Genomic DNA, 14,099 nt, shown 5'->3' with positions numbered 1-14,099 from the left:
ATTGAAGATGCGGATGTCTCGACTAGAACAAGCTCCAGCTCCCTTTTGGCTACCTACTTGAATTAAAACAGTTAGTATAATAGTTCTGGCCTGCTGAGAACGACATGGACTGATAACCGTAGGCTATAGGCCTACTTGGAACCTTGCTCACCACTAGCTGCAACATAGATCATGGAGTTATAAAATTAAGATAATTATAACTCCATGCATAGATTTAGGCCTTTAGGGTAGAATATTGTTAAAAAGGTAGGCCTCTGTAAGTAAGAACTTAAAAATAGGCCAAGCCTCTACTAGTCTAGGCTAGGCCTACTACCAGACTCCAGACGAGGCCTTAACCATCCTACAGGAAAGTTAAAGTTTTGTTGTATTTGTATGTATGCCATATAGTCTTAGCTTAATTGATTGCCATTAGTCTTACTAGGGTCTATTCTAAATATTTTAGGCCCGTTTTATTAGGGAAGACTATTTAAATTTAGTCATGCCTAACCATGGACCTATGGCCTAACTAGTCGTTTGTGGCTCCAAAAATATAAACATTTGATTGGTTGAAATTGTTTATTTCGGTCCGCCCATTTATCCAAATACGGAATATAAGATTACGTCATTCTTTTGGCATCCTGGTGCCTGATTTCAGTGTTTTACAAGTCGCTTATTCCGTCTATAAATCATAAATTAACTTTCTCGTTGGTGGCGCTGTCCAGAATGAGAAAAATAATAAAAAATAAGAGACTTGTGGCAAGTCTAGCTGGTGCCGCGCCGATAGCCATTACCCGCTGGTCACACACACTCACTCTCTCTGGTTTGAAGCTCGCAGATGTCGTTTCCAATATTTTTAGTTGATGCATTTGCATGCAAACAGTTTGAGGGAAATCCAGCGGCAGTATGCCTTTTAACCAATGAGGTATTAATGTGTTTTTGAAACTTGTTTTTATTGGGAAAAAAATTTGCCTTAATTAAACTAAAGAGAAAGGGCATAAGGCCTAGGCCTATCATTAATTCAAACTACTGTACCTACCGCCGAACCGGGTGCTCTAGTCACACACTATCACAGCATGAACAGCCAGAAGTGACAGTTTGAATTAGGCCTAGGCTTAGCCTAGGTTACAGGAGGGACTTTCACAAAGATATAATAGGCCTATATAAATATATAATATTATAGTATTTGTTAGCTTACGAATATCAATTTTTTTTTAGATCTGTGCAATGTAATTTTTGAAATTTATTGTTCCGAAGTATCAAACTAGTACTGTATATTGTTCTTTTTTTTAATACAAATAAAAATGATCTTTGGATAATATCAAATGGTAAATATTAAAAATTGCACATACGTTAAAAAGTGATTAGGCCTATATAAACATATTTAATAGACATTTTTGTCTGTGTGCTATTACATGTTTTTTATATAATCACATTTTAATGTACTGTGGAGTTTTTGATATTTACCGTTTTATATTATCCAAATGATGTATTTTCATTTGTAATTTACAGTATAAGGGAGCTGGGATGTATCATATTATAGTCACATATGCACATTTATACATGAAAAGTAGAATTATCTTTATAAATTATATTGTCTATTTTTTTAATGTTTTGCTAGGTACTCAGTGATGCTCAAATGCTTAAGATTGCAGTGGAGATGAACCAATCAGAAACAGCTTTTGTTTCACCTGTTAATCCATCTGATACATTTCAAACAGGTTTGAAAAGAAGTTAATTACAATTATTAATAGAAGTTAGAACACTAATGATTATATTACTGTATATTCATAATGTATATTCACATTTAGTCATAGTGTACAAAATTAATAACACTCTGCCCACCATACACAACAAACTTCAGAAAAGCATTAAAATTTGCCAAAAAGTCTGGCGGTGGCTGATACTGTACTATTTTTTCCAAACACCCTGGTGGTCAGAGTATTAATAATCAAACTGCCATTCCCTTACCAGAATACATCAAACCCAGAACAAACAGGTGCATGAGGCTCAGCACCAGTAGCAACACCTATAAATTCAGCTTCTTTCCAAAGGCACTAAAAGACTGGGATGCGCTCCCCAAGGAAATCATTGAACTGCCCACTTTAGAGCAGCTCAAGGGTACCATCGAGACCATGTACAGTAATTGGTAGTTATATTGTATATAGTCGCACGCACATATCTGTCTGTCTGCGGCTGAGCACCCTCGTCCAGATGTTGACTGGCTTTGACGAGTATCATAGTAGGTAGTAGATGTAGTATGGTTTAAATGTCCTGTAAAAAAAATATAATTTTTAATGCTGGAACTGGAGTAAAATTGCACTATAGCTCCTATGATGTATCTCCGTTATTCTTTATTCAAACTTTATATAATTTATAGGGGTGAGGGGCATCTTTCACCAGCCCAACTCCCAAACTTCAAAATTTCTGGTTCTAGGGGATAGAAAATCTCTATGTAATTAATTGACTCAACACAAATAATTAAAAATGTTTCTGTATGTTATGTATTTGTTTGCATCTACAGGGGAACATTTCAATCTTCGGTGGTTTACTCCAACTAATGAAGTGAATTTATGTGGGCATGCTACCATGGCAACATCAGCAGTAATATTTGAAAAAAGAGGTCAGTGGTGACAAAAATATGTTGTAATTGGGATACAGTAATAATAACGTTTGAACAAATTATACTGAACCCGTTACAGCTAAAATGTATTAGAATGATATGGTTCTTTTAAGACAAAATCCTGATGAATTTCTTCAATAAGTAAAATGTATTCTATTCTCAAATGCCTCATGTACATTTCTGGTAAAATGAACATACATGTCCTACTAAATAGGCCTGCCAGTTTCAACTACAAGTTTATTAATATTATAACCAGGGCCACCCCCCTCCCCCCTCTATTTTGGAAAATAAAAAAAAAGAAAAAGAAAGAAAAAAAGATAATTGATCGTCTAAAATACCTCAGATGTTATTTTCGGGCGTTTCAAAGCAAAAAATCACAGGGGAATGTCACTAGATCTCCTAGGGTAGTGTTGCCTCGATCGACCAACTTTCAGCCCACCTTCCCCCCTTCTATTCTGACATCTCTGGATCCCCCCCGATAAATATGTTAAAGGAGATATTTTTACTAAGCACATCTTTGTTGTATGGTTGCAGCCTTTGCACCAAGTTTGAAGACAATCCAAGCAGAGATAATTAAAACCAGAACAAAAGCAATAGCTTTTCCACTGTCTTGGGGAAACCCAAAATTAATGATTGTACAATTTAAAATTTTTATGCTATTTTCAGATAATATTAATGAACAATTGACTTTCCATACCAAAAGTGGTGAGTTAATGGTAAGCAAAGTAGGTGATGAGTATGTAATGGATTTCCCACTCAACCACACAGTCCCACAGGTAAGCAGATTGTGATCAGCTTTGTCGTTGTTGCAGGGCTTGATTTAGTACTAGTCCATCGTAGAATGTAAAAACTCCTCTGGGCTAGTAAACCTACCTTGTTACTAGCCCGGTGGGCCAGTGATCAGTTATAAACTATTGCTTCAAGTACGTTTGGCCAAGAATATAATGTTGCTGATATAAAATGTAGCCAATGATTGGGCTAGTAAAATAGCCAATGGGCTAGTGAAATATAAAGAAAACTGGCCCTGTGGCTAGTGACCAAAGAAGGTTAAATCCAGCCCTGTTGTTGCCATGTGTCTAACTGATTTTGTGATGATCAACGTCATTATTGTGTTACCATCATTATCACTAGCAAAACCATCAGTATCTACATCATCATTATTATCATCAGATAATCATCAAACCACTACCACTAACATTATCGTCTTTGTTCATCCTTATCATCATCTCATCATTAAAATTATCAATTGCAGTTACATTCATCTTCATGTTCACTACCATAATAATATTATATAATAATTAAATAATATTATATCTTATCTTATCTTATCTTTTATTTCAACAAACCAATTCGCAGCATATAAGCTGAATTACATGGTGTTACAAAATGTAAAATTTACAGTATATAAAAATTATTTCAAGACAGTTAATTACAAACGTTACTTTAACCCTTTCACTGCTGTAGGTATATGCACCCCCTGTGCTGGGACTTTTTTTAACGAAAAAAGTTAATTTTTAAAATAATTCAAAAAAAATACTAAAAGAGGTTATTTCGAAATTCTTTTTATTATTATCATCAGATAATCATCAAACCACTATCACTAACATTATCGCCTTTGTTCATCCTTATCATCATCTCATCATTAAAGTTATCAATTGCAGTTACATTCATCTTCATGTTCACTACCATAATAATATATAATAATTAAATAATATTATATCTTATCTTATCTTTTATTTCAACAAACCAATTCGCAGCATATAAGCTGAATTACATGGTGTTACAAAATGTAAAATTTACAGTATATAAACATTATTTCAAGACCGTTAATTACAAACGTTACTTTAACACAACTATACAATATAGATACTAATTATATATACATAATTAGATATAGATACTAATTATATATACATGTAAAATAATTATTTAAAATTAAGACATATTCAAATACAAAGTATATAAAATAGGCATCATGTTTATAAATATAAAATATGAACCAGCCTCAATAAAAATAAAACATTTGCCAATGTTATAACTTCACAAATTCTGCCATGTACCACCTGTTAATTACGAGCGTTGCGCACCGGTACAGGTTTAGCATTGCGGCCGCCGTACCAGGCCTAGGTAATTCCATATCATCTACAATGGCTTTAATCCGAATATTTTACAATTGCTACAATTTTTCTTTAAACAGACTCTATCAAATGAATCTTAATAATAAAAAATACGATCACAAAGCCAATTAACGTCACAAAGACGGTTAAAACAGTCTTAACGTTGACAGACAAAACAAAGTGTGTGACTGCTACCAAGCGCCACCAACCAAATTCATAAAACCAAAATATATACAGTATTACCATAATATATTGCCATAATAATCATCGTAAGCATTTCTGTCGTCATCATCATGTTGAACATCATCAACACGATAATAAACGTAATTGTTAAGTGGGGGATTAACAAAATGCCAATCAATCAAAAACATTGATTTTTTATTTGGGTATTGGACTTGCTAGAACAACAATCTCTGAAATTTTCCAAACTAAATAATTTATTGTATTTTTATTTGTAGGATCCAACACCAGTGAAGGAACTAATACAGGTTTGTCTAAACTCAATTTGATAATCATTTATAACTTTTAACCCTATATTATACAATTTCCATTTCTTGCTTTTCCCTGCATTTAGTGCAAGCTTCCAAAATATTTATTTTCTCCTTACACAGCTTAAGATCCTTTATTTTCGAATGGCTATGAACATTACACATATTTTGCTCGTTTGATATAATTTGGAATTATATCAAATATAATATAAAACTGCATAACTACACATTCACAATTTTTTTTGTAAACAGAAACTAATGAATTTTAAAAAAATATTTCCCCAAAAAACAATGTTTAACTTCAGATTGTAATTGGAGATTTGACTCTCAAAGACATTGAATACTCAGAGAAAACTGCAAAACTTTTGATTCGTTTACAAGACTCATGTACAAGGTAAACAGTTGGATACCACATAAAAATCCTTAAGCCTTGTCCAGATTATCAAATTTCCTGTGACAAAATACTGTTATATGCCCATATATAGTCATGATGTGATGTCATCATGACCATATTTAGGCATATTACATGTTTCCACTGGCATTCAGGTTATTTATTATGTAACATATTGAACTAGCTTGAGAAAATTTCCAAATTTTGATGATTCAATATTAAGATAATAAAAGTTAAAAAAAGAACTCAGGATTTGAATTCAAAATTTTTTTCGTAAGCATCTAATAATTCCCAAATCTTTTACTAGTGAATCATATTCTTATTTAAAATTATATGCAGCTCATTAAATTCTATTATATACTTTAATTCCCTTACATTCTCAAAATGCGTTATGAAATTTCTGTTGTTAGTTGAGTATTGGTAAGATTGAACCTCAAGATGTTCAATACGCTGCTATTCCTCACAGAGATGTTGTAATAAGGTTGCCAGATTCAACATCAAGGTGAGACAATCCCCGGTATTCTTCAAACGAACTTTAGTCGTAGTTTTAGCTAAAACTTCAAAATTATGTCATTTCATATTTTTAAAACGAACTTCAACTAGCATTACGACTCAATCATACAAACCCTGACTAAAACGATACCTCTGCAGGCCTATTTTTTTTAGTCGGCCTAGGATCTGACAAAATCACCGACTTGAAATATTTACCTAACTAAAGTGTGATTTTTCTAACTTTATGATAGTGTGAAAAGAATAAAAGCGATTGTAATAAGTAGGTCTGATGTATCTTCTGTGTGTTTAAGGAAATGGACAATTCGTTTAGCTTCCAAAAGGCGAAATTAACATGTTTTGCTAGCCACATGCGATAGTTCATGATTTGCACAAAATCCCCTTGTTCATTTCACTTAGGTTCTCCATAACAACAACAAAAATGGCGTCGCTTTTGCTTGAGCTTAACCATAATAATTTTCCAAAGAATGCAAATTTTCAGTGACTGTTCAAATTCTCTATTGTTATATGTTAACATCTAGTATAGTTATTATTATGGAAAATTGATTTAGACGTAGCTAGAACTTCGACTATGTTGTTTATGAATACAAATTAAACTTTAAGTTGCAACTAGGACTGAATGAAGTTCTAGTTCGAAGTTGACTATAGTTCGTTTTAAGAATACGGGCAAAAGTACTAATACCCGATAACCTGAATGTCATGTACTGAAAGATAATTATGATTTAAAGGTAAAACATTAGAATGGACTTTTCCACTAAACCACGCCCCTTGGATATTGTTGCTAAGGCCCCTACAAAACAGTAGGATAAATGTATGTAAGCATATGTAGGACAACATGTGTGTGTGTTGGGCATAGCACATACTTCTAGCACTGCTCTGGTTGGTCAGTTGTTAAGTTTGATAACACTCGGAAAAGGTCCTTTCATTGGAGCTTTAGCTTGGTGGAAGGTGCTTGCCTTCCAATTCCAGGGTCCTGGTTTCAATTCTTGTCAGTAGCAAGATTTGTTTTAATGGCCAAAACAACTCTGTCCTCTAAGCTCATCATAAGGCTAGTTATAGACAGGATTGTGAATGTGTTTGTCCTGTGTAAAGCATGGACACATACATAACACAGTCAGTGATTAATACAAAAATCTAGTATCAACACCACTTAGATTGAAAAATATTACGTTTTATAACACACCTAAATAGATCACTGTCATTAAATTAGTGGATTTCGTATCATGTGACATTAGTTATTTACCCCATTTATACCATATGTGCATTTTCTTTTCATTCGTTTATTCCCACCTATCTAATACAATTTTTTGATTGGTTAAAGAGGCTCTGAATGGTTCCATTCAGAAAAAGGGTAGATCTTTTTTATAAATTATCAAAATACTATACAAGAATCTCCATTCAGAAAAAAGGTAGATTTTTTCTTAAAATATCAAAATAAAACAAATAATGAATGTTTTTTATTCGTGTAATGGAAAGAATATTTCATTAGTTGAAAGATTTACTGTTCCATCTCGGCTCGGTCTTGTTGGCGCCATTATTTTAACTCATGAATATATTCTTTCCATTGCACTCATGATAAACATTCATTATTTGTATATTAAATGATAAAGCCAACATCACAAATTTTGTCTAGTGTAACATATTCATTTTCTCATATATCTGACAAATGTTTTAGTCTTGTAACATTGTTGCTTTGACTGTCATCAGAGACGTTCTTGAGGGTCTGAAACCAGACACGACGGCCATGATGAGGGCATTCCCAGACAGCCATATCAAAGGAGTCATCGTCACGTTACGTGGGTGTCCCGAAAATGGTGCCAAAGATGAAAGCGGCGAAATGTTTGATTTCATGTCACGTTACTTTGACCCGTGGAATGGAATTCCAGAAGATCCTGTTACAGGTATGTTAAGATGGAGTTGATTTTCATTTGCTATTATAACAAATGTTTTAAAATTATTTTTAAAAAATGGAGTTATTTGCATAACGTTTCCAATTATATTAATATTTTTTTATATTATTTCTTCTAGGATCAGCTCACACAGTACTTGGAAGTTACTGGTCAGGCCAGCTTAATAAGACAGAACTTTATGGTACGTAGGCGATGTGAAAACCCAACTTATTTTGTATTAAATGCTTGTGGTACACCACGTAGATAGTTCAGATATCATCTATTTTGTTTTATTAATATTTTATTAAAACTATTATGATTTTGATAGTCCTAAGTAATCAGCATTTACTGTACGGTTCACCTCCATTAAATATGGTTCAAATTCAATATTTGTTCATGTTTGATTTTTGCCAATCCAAAATGGCATTGACAAATTTTTCCACTTAATAAAATTTGACTTACAGATTGTTAATGTAATGGAAAACACAACAATTTGGCATGTAAAATAAGATCGACTTGGAAATTATTCGAGTTCAGAAATGTCGACTTAGGCTAGTTTAACTCTATTATTGTTTATTATTTGTTTATTATTTGTTTTGGGTTAAAAATGATAAATAACTTCTTGTTTTCATTATTATTTTTATATACGGTACACCACAAACAGCACTATCTTAACAGATATGACTTTAGCGGTTCCTGTTAGATTGAATCCTTTATTATAATATGACGACAATACTGTTAATAATATTTTTAGTTATATATTAATAATATGTGACAAAGACAAGTCAATGTACTTATCCCTTGTGATAAAATTATTTGTTGGTTTGTTCTCCATTTCAGCCAGACAGTGTTCAGCAAGGGGTGGTAATGTTCGGCTGAGTGTGAAAAAAACGAGAGTTAATTAACAAAAAAGAAATACAAATTGATAAGCTAATAACGAGGCTCAATACTATAAACTAGTATTTAAAAGACAAACAAGATAAACAAATCTCTGGTCTAAGTATTTAAGCATTGGCAAAATTACTAGCTAAATTCTATGGTGACGATATCGTAGAAGATTTTTTTTGATTGGCGATGTTTTTGTCCTGTAAATGGGTGCAATGTTGAATTAGTAGTCAAATATAAAAGTTTGGGTTCCTTATTCTCACTTCGCACTTTCTGTAGGCTTGCTGTAGGCTGCAATTGAACCTTTCGGTATTCTGCCTACTGTATATAGGCAACGTGCTATTTTTCCCTTAAATGCACTGGTTTTCGTTGTGGTCCAGTTAGAACGTAAAAAATACAAAAGTGATAAAATGAAAAGGAAATTATAAGGAAATTTTAACAAAAAGGACTTAATTACAAAAAAGAGATATTAATTATTTTAGAGCATTTTTAAAGGTATTTTGATTTAAATTCTGGAAATCACTAGTTATGTTACTAGGTAGTTCGTTCCAGTTCATGGATGCTCAATAGTGAAAGGTGATGATAATGCTAGTAATAATGATATAAAATATTGATATATTTAATATCATTATCAATAAAATAATGATATGAGTGAAAAAGCTAATTAAATATGCAAGCCATAATTCCAGGTTCCTGGTTTTCATTCCATAGAATTTTTTTTTCTCATGAGTAAAATCGAAAGCAACATTTAATTCCATCCGATAATGTTTGAATTACAACTCAGTATATCATACAGCTGACTATATCATGACATATGAAATAATTCAAAAGTCTGATAAAAAACCTCTTAAATTATTCATAATGCATCTGTTTGTCTCAGTTGTCTGTAATTCTATAGTCTTGACAGAATTTCTTTTTTTTTTTTTGCCAGAAATTATGTAGTATATTATCAACATCACAGCATGTAGCCCTGTCCCGTGTCATGCACACACCTTAGCAGCTTAGATCGGGTTAACTTTACCTCACCTTGAGACCCATCTCGCACAGTGGGATCCTTGTTCTAAGAGCTTCCCAGGGCCTAGCAACTGGGATAATTCAATTTAGTGTTTCCATAGCAATGTGTGGTCGCTTTTAGGTGGGATTGAATATTATTGTTATTCTTTTGCTGATTCTCCTGAAATATGTGAGAGAGAGACAATAGTTAAATTCATGTCACTCACTAAAAAAAGATCTATTATTATCCAGTTGCCTTTGCTAATATATATATGTATGTATGTATGTATGTATATAATTTGGCACGTTGTTCTATTCAGGCGCCGCAGACATGATCCGGGTGGAGGGTTTGGGAGAAGGGTGTTTTCCCTTCCCAAATTAGGAAATTTTTGAAAATAATAAACCACTAGACACTCATACACGGCATCTCTTTTCTGTAGTTTTCTAATAGATTTTGTAATAATTTATTCTTGTAACAATCCCTTATGTGTATCTATTATGTTCATTATATATCCGACTACATTTACTGTAAATTGATATGCTTGGTTAATGAAAAATTACTATCGTCGCAAAAATCTGGTCCGGAACTGCTGTATCATAAATTAGTACTAGCTACGTATTTTTTTTCAGTACAGTAAGAATTTGTATGCCATTAAAATTGTAGCTTTTTTGTACTATATAAACCCTTCTCTTTCGGGGCAACAAAATATCAGGCCCTTCAAGAGCTAGAAATACATATAGTGAGTGGGCATGTCACTGGTAGTCTCTAATAAGGCAGAAAGACTCAACACACGAAGCTCAGCATAAAACATAATCTCACAGAGTGTACAAATTCCATTCCAAAGTTAATAATAGATCTATGTGGTAGTATCTTGCCATTCCAAGTACGGTACATCATTACAGTTAAAACTATATCAATGTGAATTTTCAATGTTTTTAAGTTCACTATAAAGATAGTAAAGTGTTGTATTTGAATCAGAATGACAAGAAATATTCAGGTTTTTAATTTTTGATTACACTCTTTTTTTACCTTTTTTTTAAGTCTCAAAATATTGGCAGTAAACATAATGTAACAGCCAGACCATTTGGTGCTGGAGATGCTGTTTCTCCTGGTACAGCGACAGTGGTACATAAGCAGTTTAACTCTCCCGCAGGATTGTATTCCGCCTCAAATATTGCCGAGACTTTTAAGGGACAGACGGAAGGACTAATCGCAGGCCACATGCTTGAAGGGTAAGCGATCATCAGTTTGTTGGTTTACAATTTCAATGGATCCCAATCTGAAAGTCGTGTGGCAGTCTCCCAGAAATTAGGAAGGCCTCCCACTAGCAAAAAAGACCTCCCGGGAACAATAACCCATCTCCTGCAAATGCATGATATTTGCGTGTCTTTACTACTGTTATATCAATTGTCTCCTAGATGTCAGTCCTGGTAGGTGTCACCTTACACAGGGAAATAAAATTGGATGCGAAAGGTCATTTCACCAGATCTCCCAGAAGTAGCTTCCGCCAGCTTGTGACCCCCTGAATTTCTTTAATAAATAATAGGAAAATTATTAGTATCTTTTTATGTAATGGACTGTTCCACAAAACCGCGCCCTATGGATATACATGAAAAGGACCTAATGTAAACCCATACATTTATAGGACAACACATGTTGTCAGTTGTTAACTTAGAATTGACACTCTGGAAGCCTCATTATCATGGTATTGACATTATACCAGGCTACTTCTAGCCCTTATCTGTAACAGGTTTTAGTGAGAGCAGTATGTTGGTGGTCTAGGTATTGTATTGAGGTTCTAAATGATGATCAGATTTAATCAGATCACCCTCTTGCAATGATACTATCAAACAAATTAATAAAAAATATTAATTATTATATTAAAACCTGCAAAAAATATGACTGCGATTATGTATAACTATAAAATATAGTATCAGCCAGTAGAAATGATATTCAGCACAAGATTTGTATTTTGGCGTCATTCTCATTGTCGTCGTTGTCATCTTTTAAATCTCTAAATTTGAAATTTTGTGCTAAGACATTATCCCAAATTAGATTTGAATCAAATAATATTATTATTTTTTTAGGGAGGAAGAACCTCAGGCTGTAAGCAGCCCAGGTGTACAGTCAAGATCGTTTAAGATGTTGCAACAACACATCGGCGATGAAGTTGATGGTAAGAACTGACTTGCTTTCATTTTTAATTGACAAAAACTATATTATTGTCAATAATTATAAAAAATAACTTATAACATCATGATGATCATTAGTATCATCATTATAATCGTCATCATCATCATGATTTCATCATCATAATCATCATCATCATCAACATTATCTTCAACATCATTATCATTATCATCAACATCATCATCATCATCCATCATCTTCATAATCAACATTATCATCAGCATCATCATTATCCATCATCATCAACATTGGTGCCAGTTTGAGCTACTCCTTGTCCAGGGTTCGGTTGGTAGAAATATATTTTCTCATGTTTACTTAAAATTCCAGTGTACAAATCTAGGTCGTGTGCACTTTAAAGAACCCATTGTATCTTTCGGAAGAGTAGGGGGGTTACCCCGATGCTATGGTTCATTTTAGCCGCTGTCTTTACGGAATAATGTGGACATGAAGCTAGCACCCCTTCACCACTGCTTAAGTAGTCACGGACCACGCCCCTTCGCGATTCAGTACAATGGGGCTGTGAGTTGTGGGCTCTTACCCTTTACCTATCTCTATCGTCATTATCATCAATATTTCATCCTTATCATCATGCACACACCACTATCATCATCATAATCATTATCAAAATATCATCTTCATCTTTCTCACAACTAATCATCACCACCGCCATTATCATTATCATAATCATAGCCATTCACCATTATATACTTTTTTGTTATATGCATTTATTATTAACTAAAACTAACCCATAACAACAAATATGTCTGCATGTATTTAGGTAATGTTCAGCATGCGCATACAGTCAACGTACCTTCATCAACAGATCCAACAGCCTACTCCTCAAACTCTACCGTTGAGACAGACAAACTCAAGTATCCGTCTTATTTCAAGAGAATCGAGGCTCCGTTTGGTAAAAAATATCAATGCTTGTAACAACAAAAAAAGCAGTTTAATTTTTTTTTTCTGCTAAGCTCATTAACTTGCAGTCATAGGTGATTACAAGATGTTGTCAGCTGGTGTGGGATCTATGTATTGTTAAAAGAATTATGTTTGTAAATTTTTTGTGTCGGTTTTCAAATTAAAACTTGCTGTTTATTAAATATGGATAACTTTAAATTTGTTGGAGAAATCGTAGCAATTGATTTGTTTTATAATTTTTTGCATATAGTCATCAATTTAGAAATGAGAGTATGAAAACTTTGAAGATGAACAAATGTAGTTTAAATTATTTAATAATACTGTAATAATGAAAACTCATTTATGGAAATACTTGTTCACCTCAATGGTGTTTTTTAACAAGGCTGTAAAAATATTTTGAAAATATTCAAAACAGAAATTCAAATATAATGGTAAAAAGATGACAAATTACAAAAGATAATCACATACTAAATGAAATTTAATAACATTAACTAAACTAATGATCTTAAATATACTTACACTGTTAATGTAATTTTCATTTAAAATTTTTTATTTTCATTTTAAAATTAGAATTGTATTTGAGTTTTTGAGGTCAATGATGGCTTGCATCAAATTCCAGTTATACTTTTTATGCAATATAACGTCTGTTGGGGATGATCCATGGGTTACGTAAATTTACTATTTTTCTGGTTTCTGCTTCTCAAGATTTAGTTCTTTGCTTATTTAATTTAACTATTTGTTTGCTATGAAGTTGCTTTGTCATTGTGGGTGTCTTTTAAGCAGGTTATAATGAGGAAAATATTATTATTTAAATATTTCATTTAAAAAGTAGTTCAAGTGCTTTCCTAGCCATCTCAAGGTCCTGTTCAAGCTATCATGATTTTTTTCTTTTATTTAAAATTGCTATCTTCCACACAACACAAAACTAATATGGCCATTTTAGTCAATTATTGATAGAATCAATTGAATTAGTTAGCATCCTCATTTGCTGATGTGCTTATAGTGGAAAGGTAAATACAGTGTTCGCATAAAGGACATAATAATACATCGTGTAGCATAGCTCGCAACGAATGTAGTCCTGTAAATAAATGAATAAAGAAATTGTGTAATAAAATGCC

General features: G+C 32.9%; 2 protein-coding genes across 2 annotated transcripts in view; both read left to right on the top strand.

The window, feature by feature from the left end:
- Positions 1-734: 734 nt before the first annotated feature.
- On the top strand, positions 735-8,899 carry LOC117118347 (phenazine biosynthesis-like domain-containing protein). Its single transcript, XM_033262914.1, has 9 exons — positions 735-901; positions 1,598-1,697; positions 2,501-2,599; positions 3,266-3,375; positions 5,175-5,204; positions 6,006-6,097; positions 7,813-8,006; positions 8,134-8,196; positions 8,835-8,899. The coding sequence occupies exons 1-9, from the start codon at positions 815-817 to the stop codon at positions 8,897-8,899; spliced, it is 840 nt and encodes a 279-aa protein (XP_033118805.1). The 5' UTR covers positions 735-814.
- Positions 8,900-10,622: 1,723 nt separating this feature from the next.
- Positions 10,623-14,099, top strand: part of LOC117118346 (PDZ and LIM domain protein 3-like) — a 9,294-nt gene continuing 5,817 nt past the window's right edge. Inside the window, exons 1-4 of the mRNA XM_033262913.1 lie at positions 10,623-10,631; positions 10,915-11,105; positions 11,961-12,049; positions 12,842-12,973. Of these exons, the coding sequence (XP_033118804.1) occupies positions 10,623-10,631; positions 10,915-11,105; positions 11,961-12,049; positions 12,842-12,973 (421 nt within the window). The remainder of the gene's footprint in view (positions 10,632-10,914; positions 11,106-11,960; positions 12,050-12,841; positions 12,974-14,099) is intronic.

The sequence above is a fragment of the Anneissia japonica genome, unplaced genomic scaffold (genome assembly GCF_011630105.1).
Source record: "Anneissia japonica isolate Jap-2015-1 unplaced genomic scaffold, ASM1163010v1 scaffold6898_len34341_cov112, whole genome shotgun sequence".
Lineage (NCBI taxonomy): Eukaryota > Metazoa > Echinodermata > Crinoidea > Comatulida > Comatulidae > Anneissia > Anneissia japonica.
Note: the sequence above shows the minus strand (reverse complement) of the source record. Positions and strands in the feature narration are given on the sequence as shown.

Excerpts from the sequence above, each read along its gene's own strand:
- LOC117118347 (XM_033262914.1), top strand. The coding sequence starts at position 815 with ATGTCGTTTCCAATATTTTTAGTTGATGCATTTGCATGCAAACAGTTT. Across the intron at positions 1,698-2,500 it reads ATCTGATACATTTCAAACAG|GGGAACATTTCAATCTTCGG; the intron begins GTTTGAAAAGAA and ends TTGCATCTACAG. Across the intron at positions 2,600-3,265 it reads AGTAATATTTGAAAAAAGAG|ATAATATTAATGAACAATTG; the intron begins GTCAGTGGTGAC and ends TGCTATTTTCAG.